General features: G+C 46.3%; 1 protein-coding gene and 1 pseudogene across 1 annotated transcript in view; both read right to left on the reverse strand.

The window, feature by feature from the left end:
- MTHFD1 (methylenetetrahydrofolate dehydrogenase, cyclohydrolase and formyltetrahydrofolate synthetase 1) overlaps positions 1-22,041 on the reverse strand; it is a 50,451-nt gene that overhangs the window by 14,263 nt on the left and 14,147 nt on the right. Inside the window, exons 7-19 of the mRNA XM_045287622.1 lie at positions 17,008-17,135; positions 16,409-16,506; positions 15,897-16,070; positions 15,017-15,153; positions 13,151-13,197; positions 12,464-12,571; positions 12,253-12,327; positions 9,096-9,198; positions 6,342-6,418; positions 4,456-4,596; positions 3,226-3,294; positions 2,802-2,913; positions 2,544-2,683 (exon numbers count right to left, since the gene is read on the reverse strand). Coding sequence (XP_045143557.1) covers positions 2,544-2,683; positions 2,802-2,913; positions 3,226-3,294; positions 4,456-4,596; positions 6,342-6,418; positions 9,096-9,198; positions 12,253-12,327; positions 12,464-12,571; positions 13,151-13,197; positions 15,017-15,153; positions 15,897-16,070; positions 16,409-16,506; positions 17,008-17,135 — 1,409 coding nt within the window. The remainder of the gene's footprint in view (positions 1-2,543; positions 2,684-2,801; positions 2,914-3,225; positions 3,295-4,455; positions 4,597-6,341; positions 6,419-9,095; positions 9,199-12,252; positions 12,328-12,463; positions 12,572-13,150; positions 13,198-15,016; positions 15,154-15,896; positions 16,071-16,408; positions 16,507-17,007; positions 17,136-22,041) is intronic.
- On the reverse strand, positions 9,833-11,625 carry LOC105979983 (annotated as a pseudogene).

Below are 22,041 nucleotides of genomic sequence, written 5' to 3' on the forward strand. Positions count from 1 at the left end.
TTAAGGGGTCGCTGGCCTGGTCTCGCCCCACTCCTCAGGGAGGCTATGGTGCTCCAGTGTTCTGAAGGCGCCGGACAGGCGAGGCAGGAAGCAAGGACTTGAGCTGCCACGCTCGGGGCGTGACCTGGGGCTCCCTGTCTCTGAGTTACTGAGAGCAGCAGTGTTTGTGTCAAGCCCTCTTCCTCTCAGTCCTGCTCAGATGAGGTGCCCAACATTCGTCTTCAGACCATGGTGTGCAGCCTAGTGTGAGGTGTAAAGAGGCCTGGCTGTGAGTCAGAAATGGTGCTCACGACAGAGAAGGACGTGCACTCTGTACCTGAATCAGGGGGGTCCCTGGCTAAGAGTCTGGCCTCTCAGGCTAGAGGCGTGTGGAGTGTACTACAGCCCTAACCCTCAAAGTACAGCTGGGGACCTCACCTTGCAGGGAAGTCTGCGAGGTCAAAGCTATCCCCACAGTCACACTAACAATTGTACCATGGACTTGTCAAAAAACCACGTGGCACGTGATATCACAAAGGAGCCCTGGTGGCATGGCACTGGGGGTTCCGAGTTAGGTTGGCAGCTAGCCTTAAGATCAGCAGTTCAAAGCCGCCAGCTGTTCTGCTGCATGGAGCACTGTGAGCCTTTCTGTCGCGGAGCAGCCTCTGTTCATGACAATTTCTGCCCTGGCTTTTTAAATATTGACCGTGGTCTTTTCTTTCTTACTCGCTGATACCTGATGCAATGGTTTAACTGGGATGTGGAGGGCGTGGGGTGTGGGAAGGGTGAGGGAATTTGGGGAACAAACAATGAATGTAGAGTTGGAGAGAACACCAGCACTGATTGTGAGAATGTAATGTAGATACAACCCATTTTAAAAGCGATTTACCCATGGAAGTGTGTATGTGAATACTAGATCAAGAAAACCCTAAAAAAAAAAGAAAGAAAGAAACCAAACTCGACCAATGGTTACCATGCGTGAAGGGGAAAGAGTGGTTGCTCAGGGGGCATTGAGTTTATGTCAGTGCTGGTGGAATAATTTGGAAAAGGCTATCAATAATGGTTGTATAACATGAAGAGTATAATCAATGGCACTGAATTATATATATAAAAGTTGTGGAATTCGAGAATGCTTTGCCCCCTTTATTTCTGCCACAATTAGAGAAAAAAAATTACATGAATAACAATGGGTACAAGGAAGAAGAAAATGTTCTAGAATTGAATATGGCGACACCTGTACAACTCTTAAAAAAAAGAGACTGACAGCCTCTACAGAGTAGAAGCCCACAGGGGTGGCTCTACTCACTGTCCTGTCGGGTCGCTGTGAGTCAGAACTGACTCCTAGCAATGACTTTGGTGTGGGCTTTATGATTTCACAGTAGACTGAATGCAGACGGTGGGCACACAGATGTCATTCCATCAAGTTAGAGCATGAACATTGAAGAAAGATAGTCTAAACTTCATGTACAAAATACTGACTTTTCAATTAAAAATGTTACTTATGTTAGTATGTAACTTATAATTTCTAATATAGTAGTAGCAATAGATATAACGCACACAAATCTGTCTTAGGGAGCCCTCAATCATTTTTCAGACTGGACAGGGATCCTGAGCCTAACCTCTAGAGAACTGCTGTATTATCCAGGAAAAACCTGATCACCACACTGAGGGATAGGTTTTATTCTGCAGCTTGATGTAGGGCTTTCCCCCTGATTACCATACAACCTCCTAAAGGAAAGGCATTCAATCCGTCAACAATTCGACAGTTCTGAGAACTAGCTGAAGAAAAGGTGTTAAATACTAGGGCGTAATTTCTACTTAGTAGGAAGTCAGGAGAAAGATGGGTCTTTCCACTCCTGTAGAGAGTCAGTCTGAGAAACCCCCAGGGGCAGTTCTACCCTGTCCGTAGGGTCACTCTGGTCCAATCGCCTCAGTGGCACTGAGTGTGGACTGTGTGGTGTGTGTGCGCGTCAGCGAGGAGTTCAGGAGAATGCCAAGTGCAGGCTGGAGCTGAGGGTACAGGAGCCAGAGTCAGTGCCAGGCTCCTATTCCCCCCGCGGCCCAGAACCTTGCCTACTCCCCTCTCCCCCATGCCACCCACTCCAGGCTGTTGGTGGTCTTGCTGTGCATCTGCACTGCTCAGGAAGGGCCTGGCTGGCCTACGACCAGGCTAAGGGCTGAGCTGGCTGGCTGCCAGTGTCCCTATTTAAAGGGAAAATGGGACTAAGACCTAAAAAGAACAGTTGGAACATGAAGGAGCTTTGGGGTATAGCCAAGTACTTGTCTTTGGCGGGGTTTAGCTATTATCAGATGTTTTCCTCAGAAGGAAGGCCAGGAAGCCAGTTTCGGTCTCTTGTAATGTCGAGAGCTGACAGTGTCTGTGAACGATTAGGTGGCCATTTCTGGCGCCGCCTGACCAGTCCTTGCTCCTGCAGCCTCTGAGCTGTGATGATAAGAGCAGCCTGCAGACACCTGCACGCCCCCACCCTCACCCCACCCACCAGCCCCAACTTCCCCTTAGCGTTCAGAAAACCCTGACAACCAGATCCTCCCTCCTCACTCACCGTGGGGCCGCCCCCGTGCATCTTGAGAGCCCTGACAGTGGCCACAAGCACAACCACGTGTGGGCGGAGACCAGAATACCGACATTTGATGTTAAAGAACTTTTCCATCCCAATGTCGGCTCCGAACCCGGCTTCAGTCACTGTAAGGAAGGAGAAGGGCAATGTTAACAAGCCCACCTGGGCCGGTTCCCCTCACGTCACTGGACTTGAGAAAGAGAGACGTTCATTTCTGTGAACCCATCTTGCAAAGTTGCTCACCTACAAATCCGTCAGGGCCCACAAGTTTGAGGGCAATCCGGTCCGCTATGATTGAGGAGTTCCCATGTGCAATGTTGGCAAACGGTCCAGCATGAACAAACACTGGTGTGCCCTGTGGGAATCGAGATGTCACGGGGGAGTCCCCACCCAAGATAGGATCACGGAGGGTGCTGTCGAGCAGTGAGACAGACACAACCTGTGCCCCTCAGTGCATCTGCAAATGCTGTGATACAGTTATCATCGTGAAAAGAAGGAAGGCTCACACAGTCAAGGGTTGGAATTCAAAATGAAAAGACTTCCCGCAGGGAATTGACATTTGAATCACGTCCCTGTCAGAAGTATGAGAAAGGATGGGAAGGCAGAGATGGGCAGGTAGAGAGTTTTAATTCCCCAAGGAAAATGGGCTCTGTCACATCCCGCTCACCTCCAGCGTCTGCATGAGGTTGGGCTTGATGGCATCCTTCATGAGTACCGTCAGTGCTCCACTCACCCCCTACGAAACACAGACCAGGTGTCCTTTCCTGCCAGCAACACCCTCAGAAGGCAACATCTGGCCGCCACCAGTCTTCCCTTCTTAGCCATGTTGGACCAATTACTTTCACCTGGACTACATCATCCATTCACTGTTACTGGATCTGCTATGGAGTTACCAGTTACTTTAAGCAGGAGGGCTGATACAGTGAAAGTGACATGCACATGCAATTCTTAGAAACACTCGTAACCCTGGAAACAAGCATCTCAATAAAGCTCTGTTGCTGACTATGTGGGGGGCCCACTTTAGAATAGTGTAGAACAGGGCAACGCTGTTTCCTAGAGTACTGAGCTGTTTGAGCCTTTGGTATCCAGCGGAGTGACTGTAAACCAGATTTAATATGTGCTTCTCAAAGTTGAAGTGGAAATTTTACCCAGCAGTTCAAGACGATCCCAGGTTGCCCTTTAAAGCTACCCAACCCTCATGAACAACCTGGTAGCAAAGTAAGATAAGGCAATGGCTCCCACTTTGAGTCAATTCCAATGAATTTATACATTTCTGGTTTGGATGTTTACAATTAAGATTTTTTTTTTTTTTTTTTTGGCCTAAGCAGGGGAAACAAAAAATAAACCCTTCCCCGCCTCAAATTTATCTAAGATACCAAGAATCACAGGCCAACATTTTGGTTTGTGTTAATACAAACAGAGCCTTAAAAATTTATCCAAGGGAACTCTCATTTCAAACTGGGCGGTTGAGAAATAACCCTTACATGGAGAGCCGGCCTAGCAGACAGAGCTCGGGGATTTCAGGCTGTTTAGGGATTAGTTTCACATGTTGCTCTTGCAGTTGCCAGGAGAGATGTGTTGGCAGATGGCCTCACGAGAGACTTCCATGCAGGAAGCCATGCGTCCTGAGGCGTGGCCAGGGTGTGACCGCAAGGTCAACTACCAAGGTTCTCACTTGGACTCCTAAGGTCCTCTGAAAACTGAAGCCATACACTCTAGCTCGAAGACACTCGCAGGTGGAAGAGGTTGCTCAAACTCTGAAATGCGCAGATCGTTACTAGGGTATCTCACCTATCTATTCTGAGGAAGTGCATTTCATTACACAGCAAAACTCTGATTAGTTTACAGTAACTTCTTCAGCACAGCCTCTGAGAGACCCTGATCTGCCACCACTCACCAGGTCTTCGGCACTGACGGGCTCCCCTTTCTTGCTGGAAGCCACCACCATTTTGCCCAGTCTCTCTCTCATGTCTTCCAGAGAACTGGTGAGGGCTAGGACAGCCATGATTTCACTGGCCACAGATATGTCAAACTGGGCCTGTGGGTCAGGAAAAGACAGAACGCACCTGCTCATTTATCCACATGGTCAGGATGCAAAGACCAGGTCGCTCATTCAAAAAGTTGGCCTAATGTGCAAACGGAGGATGACCACATCTGGTCACATGACTGGGGGCGATAATACATCATCACAGAACGACCAGACCACTGAGAACCAGGGCTCAGTGAAGTCGACACCTGACTTTAACCATCAACCTCTGACACTGCCAGATGTGCATTGCTACGAGCAAAACAGCCGGGCAGGAGATTTGTTACCACCGTCTAAAATGTGAAATGAGATAATGAGGTGGTCCACACGTGAGGGGTAGGTACAGAGAAAAGGCGGTTAAGCCACAATGATGACCAGCACAGGGAGTCCTTTCAGACGGTCTCGGCAACTCCTCGTGGGTCTGACCTGGTCCTTCAATGACACAAGGGTCAGCGTCGACATGACGGCACTGAGCTTGCTTTCAAGTGAGAGGTTTCAATGGTTTAAAAGGACGGAATAACAGAATAAAGAGAACTTAATGAAAATCATCCTTTATGGACACTGGTACAGATAGGAACTGGAAACACAGGGAATCCAGGGCGGATGATTCCTTCAGGACCAGCGGTGAGTGGCGATACTGGGAGGGTAGAGGGAGGGTGGGCTGGAAAGGGGGAACCGATTACAAGGATCTACATGTGACCTCCTCCCTGGGGGACAGACAACAGAAAAGTGGGTGAAGGGAGACGTCGAACAGGGCAAGATATGACAAAATAATAATTTATAAATTATCAAGGGCTCATGAGGAAAGGGGGAACAGGGAGGGAGGGGGAAAAAATGAGGACCTGATGCCAGGGGCTTAAGTGGAGAGCAAATGTTTTGAGAATGATGAGGGCAATGAATGTACAAATGTGCTTTACACAATTGATGTATGTATGGATTGTGATAAGAGTTGTATGAGCCCCTAATAAAATTTTAAAAAAAAAAAAGCAAATGTTTTGAGAATGATGATGGCAAATGTACAAACGTCTTGACACAATGGTTGTAAGGATTGTGACGAGTTGTACGAAACCCCAATAAAATGATTTTTTTTAAAAAAAGAAAGAAAATCATTCTTCAGGAGCAAAAACTTTGGAGTCCCTGGAGGAGCGCAACAGTTAATGTGCTGTCAATACCTGCAAGGTCAGCAGTTCAAGTCCACCCAAATAACTGTTAGAAATCCTAGTGACCTACTTCTGAAAAACCAGTCATGAAAAGCCTTGTGAAGCAGGGTTTACTCCAGCACACAGAGGGCTGGGTCCCCGAGTCCCAGTGAACATGCCAGTGACTGATGGCAAACATTTTAAAGTACCTCAAGACCCCGAGTAGCTAATTTCCACGAAGCAAACAGGAGGACCAAAAAGCTACTAGGTATCCACCCCTGTGAAGGCAGCGTGTCTTCAGGTGGCTGTGGTTTCTCTCTGTACAAGGAAAGAAGGGGGACGCTCCTACAGCAAAGAGGCACACTGCAAAACGGCCATCAAAAACGAAGGCACGTGCCAGGACGTGCCAGGATATTCACCTCCAGGAAAACACTGGGAGAAAAACAACAGGTAACATGGATGCACTGCAAAGGCTGTCAAGAGCGTCAATACTGCATACCTACTCACTGCCATTTTAAGAGGGAGGAGGCAGAACAACACCTGGCAGGATCAGCTGGTAGAAGCAGTAAGGATCTGGCTCTCATGAAAGATATTACTTAGGAAGAAACAACTCGTTACCGTCCGTGTGTACCCCTTCTCTGTAGGAGCCTGTCCGATGGTGATCTTCCTCAGGAATCGATCGTTGGTATCCAACACTACCAAAGAAACAACATTTTTTAATAGAGGGACAATAGCTGTAGGCCTGGTGGTGTAGCGGTTTTGCGTTGGGCTGCAATCCATGTGGTTGGCAGTTCAAAACCATCAATGGCTCCTTTGGAAAATTGGGCTTCCTACTTCTATAAACAGGGTCTCAGGAACCCACAGGGAAACTGATGGCAGTGAGTTTTGCTTTTCGGTTTTTTAGTGTTAAAGGAACCAGCAGTTTTAAAGCAATAAAGCTAATTTAATAATTGTCTTAGTACACCTACTCCGCACTGCTATCTGGCACTTACAATAATAAAAACTCTACTATCTGGACTATTTTGAGCATTAACAACATGAGTCTGGGAAGTGACAGTGGGGTTTGAGGTGAGAGCGACTGGCGAGGGTGGTTATGATTATGTTTCAACTTGGCAGTGGTTTGGGGGTGATGATGTAGTGATGCACTCTGGCAGTTGTATACTGATGCAGCCATTGTCCGTTTCGTGCCTGATTCAGTCATCCTCCATTTTCACATTAACAGTGATTTTCCTAGAGCAGCTTGGTCTTTGGAACCTAATCAGGTTGATAAGTGAGGAGTGGGCATATCTGATTTCAAGAATGATAGGAAACCTAGAATATGCGGTAAAGTTCAGAAACCATGCTCACATACCATTAGCATACAGGAATTATGTTGAAAGCAAAGCATTATGGTTTTATTCTGTTTGGAGAATTCAAACAACTACCGTAGCGAGAAACCTGGAATCTACTTTAAGGCATATTCCATATTGAAAGGAAAAACTGAGTGGGTTACTTCTTTTTTTGGTCAAAAAGCCAAGTCTTCTGTTGTTTTGGGGGATGACTCACTGATCTTACACCATCCTTGCAAACACAAGAGCCATCAACTCGGGCAAGAACAAAATTCTGTGACACAAACCTGGTTACAGATCTGGTGTCTCCTTGAACACACTTAGAAGAAATAACTTTCATTCTGATAACCAGGAGCAGACTATCCAGTAAGCAAGGTAAGCACAGGCTTACTTGTGCTTATTAATCTATAGTGAACAGTTTCGTGTGCTTCAAACTTCACTATAGATTAGTAAATACAAGCAAGTAAACTCACACAAACATGTGAAACTGTTCACCACAGATTTACAAGTAGGCATACTTAAGCCTGTGCTTATCCTGCTTAATGGATAATCCAACGTTGTCAACAGCAGAATATATGTCCGACCATACAACCCTGGAAAGACCAACCAACGAACCTTACCCCGCCTCCTGAGATTGTCACTTTCAAAAAACTCATTGTCAATAGAGTTAATTCTGCTACAAAGTGACCCTATAGGCCAGAGTAGAACTACTCCTGCGGGTTTCTGAGACTGTCAATCTGTATGGGAATAGAACGTCTCATTTTTCCCCTGTGGAGCAGCTGGTGGTTTTGAACTGCTGACCTTGCAGTTGGCAGGCCAACTCATATGCCCACCCACTATCCCACCGGGCTCCTCTTCCTGAGGCAACAACTACTGTTAACATTTGACTGCTGTATTCCCAATTCTGCATAGCATGCCAACCATTAACAACCAAAAGCAAAACAAACACACAGAAATAAACAACAAACCAGTTCAATCTACAATTGGGTCAAAGAGGAGGCAAGTTTAAGGTACTTGGTAACAAGACAAATTATCTTCCACAAAGTTTGTAATTAATTAAACATCAAAAGCACTGTATTGTACATCACTGGCTATCATTAAACACACACTCATTATGTGAAAAATGTAATGTCTTAAGAGCTACTCTTTTTAAAAAAATTATTAAATAGTCACATTCCTTGCATCTAGTTTCTCTGTATAAAATAACCAGTCTTATTTTTCTTTCCCTTTGTCTGCTCTTTCTTACAAAGCATGTATTAGACAGAAAGCAAAAGAAAAATGAATGACATGGTAGTTTCATAATGGACCTTAACTTTGATAAAATTTGAAAACATTTGGCAAATGCCTTTGAAGTTGAGAAGAAAAGCACCAATATGATTTTAGTTAGTAAGAGGGCCATCTTAAAATGCCATTAGCTGCTAGCAGTTACTCAGCCAACGACAGTCACAAAAACTGCCAGTAAATTAGCCCTCGCTACCTTCTGCCCAACTGGTTGATAAGAGATGGAAGCACTGCTGGTAAGAAATAAAATTGGAAGTCATGTTTCACTGGACGTACAGCAAAGGACCATATGGCAGTGAGGTCAGGCGCCTCACCCAGCAAGTGCAGCGTGTTTAACCTTGCCGGGACCTAACCTGTGACAAGAGGGCGTAATCACAAGGCAAGTTGGATCACTCATGGCAGACCAGAGTCCTGAGAATAAAGGAAATCCATGATTCGAGAAGTTGATTGCCTATAATTTCCCTACGCCATGACATCAAAATGCTTTACATAAAATGAAACTTGCAAAATTGTTGATGTATTTTTTGTTTATGCATGACGTTCCTTGAAACCAGTGTTCTAATGATCACTGAATAGCCAGCCAAATGGTGAGCCGCCCCACCAAGGGAGCTCTGTCTATAGTTAGTATGATGAAGCGCCGATGGGGACGGTGAGAAACGAGCCAGTCGCCGAGCTGGCTATGCATACACCATGGAACAAGGCTGCGGCGGGGGTGGGGTGGGGTGGTGGTGAAGACAAGAAGTTCCATGGGAAACTCTGGTACCTCTTTGCCAGGTAATAGTTTCTGGATCAATATCCAGTCTTGCAAACTTGTTGATCTCTTCCTCCGTCAGTGAGGTAGGGTCGGTCTTTTCAATACCTAGTCTCTGAAGACGTGGGGAAATGAAGACACAAAGTAAAACGAAACAGGCAAAAACGTAATAGGAGGAGGCTTCAAAAAGTCTGTGAAACAAAACAAACAAAACAACGTAATAAAAAAATAATGGAAAATTTCACACATTAAAAAAAAGGAAAAATTTTAAACCTAGTAGATCTCAAAACAGGATCCCTTCTGGGAAATACAAGCCATCTTAAATTCTAAAGGGAAAACTGTGAGTCTTTTGGCTAAGCATGAGTAATTTCCTACTCACACATGCACAAAGGTTCACTTCCATGTCCTCACACAAGTACATGCTCACCTCCATCTGAGCGGCAAGCCTAAACGAGTGCCATGACCAAGACTACACACAAGCACGCCGAAAGGAATGCAATGTGCAAAGTCTTTTTTCCCAACCAAACCACTGAGAAGCTGATTTTTTTTTTTTTAATTGTGATGTGACTGTATCAGTCTTGTATTTGAATTTCAAGAAAGAAAAATGCGTTCTCAAACAGCTAGATATGCGGGTCAAAAAAAAAAAGAGGATTTTAACTGCCCACTCACTCCGAAGCCCATTCATTTCCTTCAGCCTCCCAAAGATGAGCACATTCTGCTGAGCTCTATAACAAGAGTGGCAAGCACGCTGCACCGCTGACATCACAGGACAGTTGCCCGTAAAACTAGACTCTGACGCCAGGCTCCCGCTCTGATCTCTCACTGGTCATCATCTTCAGCCGGGAGAGCGGCTGTCTGCGCAACCTCTAAATCATGCTCAACCTGGGCTGCCACAGCTGGGTCCATAACCACCTCTGGTGGGGCAGGAGCAGACGTGGCAACAAACTCCAAGTTAGGATCGCCAATGAGTTTTCCAGCAAGCCAAAGGAAGGGCTTTTCAAAGTGGTAGTGACTTTTGGCAGAAATATCACAGTACTGAGGGTTCTTCTTTCGGTGGAAGACAGTGGATTTTACCTATCTTTCCTATTCTTAATGTCCACTTTGTTGCCACACAGCACGATGGGCATGTTTTCAGATACTCGAACCAGATCCCTATGCCAGTTAGGCACATTCTTGTCAGTAATCCTTGAGGTTACGTTAAGGTGACCAGACGTCCCGCTTTTGGTGGGACACTCCCAATTTTTAACAATTTTTCCCGTGTCCCGTGGTCCCGATTTTTTGAAAGAATGCACGACAAGCTAGCATACAGTATATGGTTTTCAGGTGCCATGTGGTTATTTCACCAGTTTTTATCAATGGTGTCCCGCTTTACCAATGTTAAAATCTGGTCACCTTAGGGTATGTCGAACATTATAATGGCACACTGGGCTTGAATACAATAGCCATCTCCCAGTCCTCCAAATTTTTCTTGACCAGCTGTATCCCACACGTTGAATTTCAGAGGTCCTCTGTTATTATGGACCACAGGGCATGGATCTCAATGCCTGAGGTAGCTACATATTTCTCAAATTCACCAGTCAGGTGACGTTTCACAAATGTTGCTTTTCCAGTACCACCATCACCGACCAGTAGGAGCTTCCAGAAGTGTCTCTGGGCCGCGTCTGACTGGAGAAGCTGATTTCAAATGGACTTTCGTTGCTGCTGCACTATCACTCAGATGGCTCTAACGCATCGTGATCGTAAAGGACAGAGTAGACTGCCACGTTCCCAGGCTGTTGTCTTTACAGCAACAGATTGCTCGCTTCATGTTTCTCCTGTGGAGCACCTGGTGGGTGGGTTTGAACTAGGGGCCTTTCGACTAGCAGCTGAATACTTGACCACTGAGCCACCAGGGTTCCTCCAATGAAATCTTCAGAATGATAAAAATATATTAAAAAGAAATTTCAAAAAAGAGCTCTCAATCATGTTCACGTTAAGTTTTCTTTAACACTGTACTTTTGTTGCCTTTTTTCTCTTCTCAAAGGCAGAGATAAACCTTTTTTCCCTCCTCACAGAATTTGGAAACACTGCCTTGTTTGTGCCGCATAATGCCTTTGAGATCCATCCAAGTGGTTGGAGGATCGATACTTCTTTTTGTTGACAAGTTGCCTTCCATTGAATGCTTGCCCACGGGGTGTTTGCATATCCGTTCACCCACTGAAGGACACATGCATGGCTTCCAGATGTTGAGATGGTTAATAGAGCTGCTGTAACACACTGTGCAAGTTTTTAGATGAACATTCAGTTTTCCTTTCTCAGAGTGAGTCCTCTGAAACTATACACTAGGAGACTTAAAAAAGTTCATAGGAAAATAGGATGAAAAGTTAATGGATTTTTCAATGAAGTGTTTGAAACTCCCTCATATGGTATACAATGAATAGTTGTATATTTGTTATAAAAAGTCAAATAAACCACAGAAGAAACGGCTTCTTCTTTCATTATGTGACACACATGCATCTGGTACTTTGGCGATGCAGGGCCAAGCAGGTATGATGAACACCATTTTACAGACGAGTGAACTGACAGGCCAGCTCAGTGAGTGATTTGTTTAAAGGTCCCCAAAGCAGCCTGCTACCATCCAGGATCCTCCCATCAGTGCCACAGGGGCCGGTTTTCTTCTCAGCCTCAGCCAGGTTATCAGTACTTTACACCTTCTGCTCACTCATCAACGAGCTGATCGGCCAACATTTCACATTTAGGACAATAGCAAAAAGTCTACTTTCCTGACTACTTTGCGCATTAAAAACATGAAGGTCCGAGGTGGGAGTGATGCAGGCTATTGGTCAACTCGGCTGGGCCGTGAGTCCCAGTGGTCGGGCAGCTATGTAGTATTGAAATTGGTAATTCTGTCGTCTCTGGTGCTCACTTCCCACTTTCACACAGTAGCCTGGTCTTCAGAACATAACCAAGTGTGGAGAAGGTATATTTCTTCTAGGATCAGCCACTTATTTATGGGCAAACGAGAAATCGTCTCGGCCACCAATCCTTGCTGTGCATATTATGATTTTAGTAAGACTCTGGCTATTGATGTAACTTGCTGAAAAACAGGTTAATCTAAAGGGATTTGTTTTCCTGTCGGTCAATTACCAAATCTGACACAATATCCACATTCAAGAGGGAAAACACTTACTCGTAGCCTTCGGATTTGGATGTCAGAGAACTTCCTCACTCCATTAACTGATGGTACCAGGCGATTAAAGAGAGCCTTAAATAGGAGAGAGAGAGAGGTCTTACATGAGAGGAGCCCCAATGCCTTGCTACCTATGTCATCAGCACCCCAAGGCCCAGCACTCATTTAGGAACCCCCTCGAGTGTGTTTCTGGGGGTCCGGGGGCCCCTACCTTGTCTGTCTGTGTCAGTTCATGGAACATCCGAGCATCGATGGCTGCAGCAACCAGGTTGTTAGCTGCAGTGATAGCGTGGATGTCACCCGTGAGATGGAGATTGAACTACAAAGGAACAGAAATCACATCCGTCTCTGGAATTCTCCTCATCTTTTCAGCCTTCATTACAGCATGAATGGCAGCCAAACCAGCCCCCCATGACAAAGCTGTGGGTGTGTTCAAGGCTGTCCAGTGAGGGGCACACACGGAATCCGGAGAGCTCCGGAAAATACAAACCACTGAGCGACTGTCCTCGGCTGGAACTCCTCCCAACTTAGAATGTGTGGTCTTCCAGACACTGCAAACCCCACACCCCCTGGGTCACCAGCAACACTGAGCCACTGGGGATGCACTCACTGTCCTTCAAGCTTCTTCTGCTTGGCTTCCGTTTCTGAGGCGACTGCTCTGCATCCCTGGGATCTTGCTTCTTCCCTACCTCATGCTTCATTTGATCACTTAGCTTAAAACTGATTCCCTCTAAAAGCCACCCTCTGAAATCCTTGGCATGCCAAAGAACCAAGCTGTCCCATAGGCCAACATATTAAGATGCTTCTTTAAACGTTGTTCCCTTGTTCTAAAAAAAACACAACTGAATACAAAACTATAATAAAGGAAATGAAGCTATCAACCCCCAGAATACCGTACCTCTTCCATAGGAATAACCTGTGAGTAGCCTCCTCCTGCAGCACCACCTAGAGGACAGGTCAAGGACTCCTGTTAGCATGCTTCTCCCAGACTCGAAGATCAATGAAAACCAAATTGGTTTTCTGATTTGTAAGCTACTATGCATGCTAAAGCCTATTTTTTAATTTACTTCTTACAAGCATTTAGACAGATTGGAACAGTCATTTTCTAGTTTTCTTTAGTCAAGCTGAACTACTTGTTTGGCCTGTACAATCTCTCAACTGAAATGAGTCAAAATGACAAACAATGAGCTTTAGAAAGGGAGAATGGGTAGGAAGGAGGGAACCGATTACATGGAACTGTGTGTGACCTCCTCCCTGGGGGACAGACAACCGAAAAGTGGATGAAAGGAGACTGTCGGACAGGGCAAGATATGACAAAATACCCATTTATAAACTATCAGGGGCTCATGCGGGAGGGGGGAGAGGGGAGGGAGGGGAAAAATGAGGACCTAATGTCGGGGGTTTCAATGGAGAGAAAATGTTTTGAGAAACGATGTACAAATGCGCTTTACACAATTGATGTGTGTATGGATTGGGATAACAGTTGTATGAGCCCCTAATAAAATGTTTCAAAATAAATAAATAAATAAAAATGCCCCAACTTAAAAAAAAAAAAAGAAACTGGTTCCATCAGTAATTCCTAACACTGGTTAAAGGGCTCAGACTACAGTTACATATGCTACTCTGGCATTTAAAACACACACACCCCCACCACCACCACCCCCGCCAGAAACTGCAATTCCTGCCAAACAGGCCATGTTAGCTAGCTTAAACGCTAGATTACTGTTGGCTCATTTGTAGTAAGATTCAAAGGCCCACAGAAACAGTCAAGGCTAACAGTGAGATCAAGGTCAGCTTTGAGGATGGGGTTTTTGGCTTCTGTAAGGCACAGACCACCCAAGGGTAATTCACAACAAGAGGAAAAGAAGAATGTGGGGTTCCAAAAAAGAACAAGAAAAAAAGGCTCATTCTGAAGTCGAGGGGGGACAGTTAACCTAAGTTCAGAAGCAGAACTGAGTCAGCACCTTTGTAAAATGCAGTAAGGGGTGGGCAGAAGTAGTGGTACTGGGATGAACATTCACAGTCATGGCTAGAATTAGCAGAATATTCGACTATCCTGACACCCTGCAGCAAATGCGAACAGCAGCTTTTAAAAAGCCCGCCAGTGAGTTCATAAATACCTAAATTAGGAGTTTCAGAAGGACAAGTATGATTACGGCTGTGAGGTTTCATATAATCAGGAGAGGAAACATGGTGTTGACATAGTTTTAGAATGTGTCATAGTTAGCTTTAGCACCTTCGAAGCACAGATGTGAGGACCCATTCTGACATCTAATAACGGAGTCTGACCAACTGCAGTCTCATATGACACTGTGGCAAAATGGTAATAGCAGCTCCCTCATATCAGATGATTCGATATAATAATGTGAACAAATGGCTTACTACAAAAGCTGCCGTGAAGTGTAGTCACGAAGGACAAACTTTTCTTGTCTCCATCTATGTGGGTTGGTCTTTGTCTCTACAGATCACGAGAATGATCAGTAGCTATGACTATCCTTACTGCTAGCGTGACAGCTGACCACATGAAGGTCAACAGAAGCATTCCCAGCTATGCATTACCCTTCCAGGGGACCCCCAGTCACCGTCTAGTGGAGACAGCAGGACTGGGATGACTGGATGAAAGCCTTCCCCAAGGGCCAGACATCAGAGACGTGTGAGGAGGGCATTCTCCTAGCTAAATGAGGTCAAGACCCTATTAAGCATTCCTGGGATGAGTGAGCCTGGGAGAATCAACCATCCCATCCCTCCTCTTGCCCACAAATACCTTTTATTCCAAAGGTTGGGCCCTGGGAAGGCTGTCGCACACAGGCGAACACATTCTGGTGCAGGTGGGCACCAAGGGCTTGCACCAGCCCAATGGTGGTTGTGCTTTTCCCTTCTCCCAGGGGCGTTGGTGTTATTCTTCAACATGAAAACACAAAAGGCTTGTTTATAGAATCAGGTTGATGTGATTCACTAAGTCCGACCTACATCTCCTACAGAACCATTCTTCATTGCAATCAGCACTGCCTAAAGTGGGTGGTGCCATCCCCTGGGAGGTGCTGGTTCAATCCGAGGGCACTGCAAAGACAGAGGCCTCCACTTTATTCTGGACTAGGGGCGAGAGCACCAAAGGGGCCAAACGGCAAAGGGAAAGAATCTATGAGAAGGAAGACAACTTGCAGGAGTCTTTCCCAAGACTTCGCAGCTCTAATTTCCCCAAACTTGCAAGGAAAAGGTTGCTATACTTCGGTTTGCTCTCCGTCTGCAACAAATACAATTCCCCTTGTAGAGAGGCACTGCGACTGTGACTTTAATTTCTCAGCTGACTCCCTTAAAAACTAGGCCAGCAATAAAACGGATTGTTCAATGGATCGAGTAAATTAACATATTTGGGATCTCAAAAAAAAAGGCAATTCCGTCTGAAGACCAAACTTTAAGACTCACCCCTTCCATCACCTAGCTGGATAACCTTCACCAATGTTCTCACCGTTGAAAAACTGTCACTCTTGCCTATTTCCTAGGGCTGCGGTGAGGCTCAAGGGAGATACACCGTATGAGAGGGTGTGAAAATTCAAGGGACCTTTCACAAACTGTGCTAAGTGTAAATGCTTCCTGGATTGGAAAACTATGGAGAGTCCATCAGGGAGGGAATAAAAACACACCCAGTCACCACCACGTATTTTCCATCAGGCTGGTGCCTCAGCCGGTTGAGCGCGGAAAGCAGAACTTTGGCCTTTGTCTCACCGTACAACTCCACCTCTTCAGACAGCAGACCAATTTCCCGAGCCAGGTTACCAATGGGCTTCGGTTTGCAAGACCGGGATATGTCGATGTCACTGAGAAAAGACACAGAGAAAGTTTGCATCGATCTTCGCTCGCCGAATTTCGTGAGCCCTCACACTGGGAATGACCTGGTGGCACAATGATGACGATACAAGGTCGGTGGTTCCAATCTGTGCCCGGGGATCTGTGGAAAAACAGACCGGGAGACCGACTTCTGTAAACAGGACAGCCCTGAGGATTCTAAGTGGCATTCTATCCCGTGGAAAGGACTTCACAAGGAGTTGAAAGTGACTTCATCACACCCACCACCACCACGGCCCAACCACTGGTAGGGGCTTCAAAGGGAGCACACACATCACCACAGTATCAGCCTGTAAAATTCTACTCTTACCTTGGGACAGGCGTCTTGAGCTTAAGGTGGTTATACTGAATCACCCACTTTCCTGGCTTGAATTTTTCCAGGAAGCGTTTTGCACTCTCCACTGTGCTCTGAATATGAAAGGACACGAAGGAAACATTGAAGGAGTGAATCATTTTCATCTCCACTTCCATTCCCAGCCCCTCGGCACTCCAAGTGAAGCACAAAACTCACTGCTTCGTGGTCTACCTGTCAACCTGCCTTCCATACCAGGTAAGAGCCTGTGGGCACTGGAAAGGCTTGGGGGCTGTTTTGGGAAAAGCGCATGGCAAAGCAGACCCAGCAAAGGTCAAGGTGCTTGCTGTTTGCTCTGGAGGAAGCTATTGTGCTCCAAAGTCACCTAGAATACTGCCGGCTCACCCCCCCGCCCCCGGCCCCCCCCACCATGAATTCGACCCCTTTCTGTTTTATTCTCCTGCCCTCTGTTTACTTTTTCCCTTTTAACAGAGTCCAACCCTTATCTGGCATCTGAAATTTCCACTCGGGAGAAAAGCCCTCACTTGGATTATGAATTGTACTGAGCTTTTTTTTTCTGAATTGTACTAGCTGCTTCTTGCAGTGGTCACAAGTACCTGCATGAGCATTGCCACCGTCATGGGCCCAACACCACCGGGAACCGGGGTGATGAAGGCGGCTCTCTCTTTGGCCTCGTTGTATGCCACGTCACCCACAACCTTCTTCCCATTCGGTTTTGTGTCATCTGGTTAAGGGAGGAAAAGCAAAGCCAGGTCTCAGAACGGCTATCCTGGTGTTTGTTTCTGAGGTGATGGTACAGAAGCCAAGGGGAACTAACTAGGTCGAGTGACTGCAGTTGTCTGTACAGCTATAGGATGACAGGTGTTTGCTATTGACTACCTAGGAAGAACATGCTTTCCCTGCAAAAGACCCAAGGTGCCTGGTTTTTGGGTTTTTTTTTTTGTTCCTCAGAACCAGAGGAGAACCCCTTTGTAGTCCATCAGGTAGGAGACAAAATACCAACTGTTTCTTAAAATCAGCTCCCCATCTACACTGAGCTCCTTTTAAAATGCTAATTTGTGAGGTCCACAGAGAAAATGTCTCTGGGTGCATACAGCTCCCGCTGTCACAGCTGCCAGACACCGTTTCTACAGCAACTGTCAGCATTTTCTAAGCTTCCCTCTCAGCTAGAGGAACAATTCAACATCCAATTCCAAAGACGAGCAGCTACTTAACTGTATGCTAAAGGCAAAGAATATAATTACACTTCCCTTAAAAGGCTACAAGAACAACTATCAAATCCACCAGCACCCAAGAGCTATTCAAGAGAACAAAACCCAATGATACATCACTTCTGGGAGGGGCTGGGGGGGCCAGGGCGAGACCTAGCGTGCTGAGGCCCGAGAGGCATTCTCAGGTGGAACCTCAGCCAGATCGTCACTTCTCTGTGACCAGGAAGTAGCCATGAAACCAAGCTCTAGGACCAGCTGGTCCATAACCACCACCACGGGGCGGGGGGGCATAGTTATCTGAAGTCCAAAGCTGCAGAGGATTAACACTTCTAATGTATTTGGCTGTGGACCCTTTAGAAGGTTGGCGGTGCACACAGAGGTGCCATGGAACAGAAGGTCTGGCAATCTAATTTTAAATCTCAGCCATTGAAAACTCTACAGAGCACAGGTGTATTCTAGCACAAGTAGGATCACCCTGAGTCAGGGTCAACTTTCTGGGGGTTTTGTTTTAATTTCACAAGATACTCAAGATGCAAGTAAGAAAATGTGCACACACTCAAAATTTGAGATGCTCTCCAAACATAAGGCGTTCTTTTTTATCTGTCCTTGTATAACCATAAGGAGTCAGTAAACACCACTCCTTGGGGTAGTTTTAGGGTTTCTAGAAGATTACTGAGCAGCAGGCCAGAGCAAAACATCACCTTTCATAACCCTTAAAGTCAAGTTTCAAAATACCAAGCAAGGAACTTGTACGCCCTGAAATTAGGTTAAAATGAACCCCACCCACCCCAATGATTGTCAGCCATTTTTACTTTTTGCCGCAAAGCAACAGCTGCAGACCCAAAAGCTGCACCTGATGAGCTCATGTGCTCGTTAACAATCTCTTATAAACACTAGCAGGGCAGGCTTGAGTGTCACTGATGTACAGTGCTTCAGGGATCAGGTAATGTGGCCAGTGGAAAAAATGAGCATTACTCAACCAAAGTACATGGTTTCAGTAATGAACCAACATTTTGCTTATCCATGCTTGGCCTCAGGATTTCCCAAAGGGCAAGGGCATAAATAAACTTGAGAATGGCAGAGTCTTGACTCCCTGCATTTCATTTGGGTACCCAGTGTACCAGCCACTGAACTGGGCTGGGGTAAAGAATCTGCTCCCTCTTTTTACAGCTCTTCCATAAGCACTTCAATGTTCACCTACCCTTTCTCAAACCATGGTTATTAGTAAGCCAAGCAGGAAGATCAGATTTACATGTTTCTCTGACCAAAGCTTTCTGTTTTGCAATTGAACCTCAAGAAAAGATTAATTTGTTGGTCTTTCCCTGAATGAAGTGCAACAGGTGAAGAAAATCAAAGATACTTGGAAACAATTAGCTCGAAGGCTTATGACCTCTGAAGCCTCAGCCTGAGACCTGAAGAACTAGATGGTGCCCAACTACCACTGCTGACTTCTCCGAAAGACATCATTTGACAGGGTCCTGGATAGAGTGGAGAGACATGTGAAACAGAACTCAAAATTATAAAACAGAGAAGACTTTCTGGTCGGAGAGAGATCATGGCCTGGGACTTCAGGCCTGAAACTGAAAACACTCCTGTGACTCAACTTTCAGCCAAATGGCAGACAGGCCTACAAGGTAAGGAATTCCACCTTCTTTCAAACTGCTTTTAACTGCTGCTAGCAGTTAGCCCCCTTCTCCTCTTCCCTCTTCTGCCTCTCCCAACAAGACCTTGACTCTTCTGAGGTGTCTCCAATCCTGTGTGCCCAACTAGTAAGAACTGTATACTATCTTGTAAGACCCTCAATTAGCACCTACAGCTGTGCTGTTCTTCCAACCCGTTACCCTGCCAACCTGATAAGAATGTAATGGCTAGACTATCCCTCCCCTTGAGTCAGCCTCCTATTTTGAACTATTAAAAGTTTAGAATGTCTTTGTTCAGAATCGAAGTTTCCACCCCATTAATAAAGGCTTTAATTATTAGTATAGTGGTATGCTTGGTCTCGCCCATTTACAACAGTGAACACATCACCAGGGTGGTGTGCACTTCTTGGAACTATCAACCATGCAAGCTCACAAGGGCAGCATTTGCCCAGGGATGAAGCTCAGGTGGCAGGAATGGACAGGAAATAAGGGCAAACAGAAACAGTAAGTATAGGAACATGAGAGGGCTGTTACACTGTGGCGATGGCAATCACTCTCACAAACATACTGTGTCTGAGTTCTTGAATGGAAACCCATTTGCTCTGTAATGTTTTACCCAAATCACAATTAAAAAAAATTTCTTGGGGGGGAAAATACATGCATATCTTCACTCATTCTTAATCTAGCAAGTGACATGTTATCCCTGAGTACACCATAATAAACTAAATCAATTAGTAACCACACACTGGCCATAGATGTGGGACGTGGCGTTTCTAAAGAGAACACATTTTAGGGTTTCTACCCTTGTCGTATAGTAGGTGACACATTGGGTTACTAACTGCAAAGTCAGTAGTTCAAAACCACCAGCCACATGAGGCTTTACATTCCTGTAGAGTTACAGTCTTGAAAACTCACAGGGGCAGTTCTACCCTGTCTAATAGGATTACTGAGTTGGAATGGACTTGATCATTCATGGTTTTGCCACCAGGGGGACAATAAAAGGAGCCCTTGTGGTGCTGTTGGATCTAAAATTAGATCGCCAATCCCAAGGTCCATGGTTCAAAGCCATCAGCAGCTCCCCAATGGAGAAAGATGAGGCTGCTTCCATAAAGATCTTCAACCTTGGAAACTCTGGGTCAAAAATGACTTGGTGGCAGTGGGTTGGGTGGCGAACAGTAAAGGCCAGCCTTGTCATTAAGCATTTGCCTATATGCCCAGAATCAGTAAAGACAGAGTGCTTTTCTGTTATACCCATTTTACCATCTATGGGCAGCATCAACGTGAATAGGAGGGTTAGGTTTAGCTCAACATTTCATATCCATCACGAAGATGCAAAATCCTTCTTCCACCTCGCATATCTAATCCAGAGAATGGCAGGAGCCAAAAAGCAAAAGCCTGGGAGATAAGAGGTTTTCTGCAACAAGAGCCTGGATGCCCGACAGCAAGCACTCAAAGCATGGAGTTGTAGGGGAGCCGGCTCGAGATCCCGCCTGGTAGGTAATGACACTACGGAATAAAAGAGCGATCAATTAGGAGCTCCTGTCTTAAAAGCCTGATGGGGAGCGTGGGAAGGGGGTTAAAAACAGGGAAGACTTGACAGTGACTAATGTTCCTGGCAGCTTAATGCCTGCATTTCAAACCTGAGATGGGAGGAGAGAATAAAAAGATTATTCTCGCCATAGCTCCCTTCAACAATTTGGCAAATATGAGTGCTAGTAATTACAGGCACCAAGTCGGACCCTGCACTGCCAAAGACTCCCTGGATGGCGCCGCGAGGGGATGAGTGCCTGCTTACTGGATGAAAGGTGCCGCTCAGGGCACCCGGGGAGAAAGGCCTGGCAATCTGCTTGCCAGAGGCGACGACCCTGAAAACCCCAAGGAGCATCGACTAATTCACGCTGAAACCCAAGGGGGCGCCAGGGCTCAGAACAGGCTGGGCAGCACTGGCTGGGTGTGACTACTAGAGGAGAGCGCAGGGAGGGAGGGGTGAGATCAACCCTTGCAGAGGCAGAACCCAGCCAGGGTTGGGAAGGAGGACCGACGTTTCCACAGGTAGGACGTGGCTGACGGTGAAGGCCAGTGAGTCAGAAGCAGTCAGGGTCTGGCATGGTGCTCCCTCCAGAGAAACAGGTGCTTGGTGAAAAGCCATCACTTGCCGGAGTCTCCTTCGTTTTTGGAATCAATGGCGACAGGCCTCCCCCACTACCACCGCAGGCAGGGAAACGGGGCAGACAGTACAAGAACTTCACACAGATCAGGCAGCGCTCATGAGGTGAGAGAGGAAAGTGGCCGCAGATGTGCAGGGCAACTACAGAGGGGAGCTAAGGGACTGGGCATGTCGCAGTGGGGAGCGGGGGGTGGGGTGGGGGGTGTGCTCCTAGGTCCAAGTCACCAAGCGCACGCATGCAGATGGGTCTGGGCTGGGAGTCTGCTGGCGCACAGGGACCAGCAGGAGGGCAGAGGAGGAGGGAAACGTATCCTCTGCTTGACCAAGTGGAGGGCAGCACAGAGGAAGACCCTCGACAAGATGACTGACAAGGTGGCTTCCACAATGGCCTCACACACAACAACGGTGCGCACGGCGAGGGCCAGGCAGCGTTTCCTTCTGTGGTACACAGGGTCACTAGGAATCGGAAGCCACTTAATGGCACCTAATAACAGCAGCCTGTTAAAAAAAAAGCCCCCCTAGAAAAATGTGAGCAAAACTCAAAATAGAAAGAGAGAGAGAGAGAGATCAGGTTTACTGGTCACAGAGACTGGTGATACCTCCTAAGACTCA

Source organism: Echinops telfairi, unplaced genomic scaffold (assembly GCF_000313985.2).
Source record: "Echinops telfairi isolate 266 unplaced genomic scaffold, ASM31398v2 ScPeMD7_18;HRSCAF=68, whole genome shotgun sequence".
NCBI classification, from domain to species: domain Eukaryota; kingdom Metazoa; phylum Chordata; class Mammalia; order Afrosoricida; family Tenrecidae; genus Echinops; species Echinops telfairi.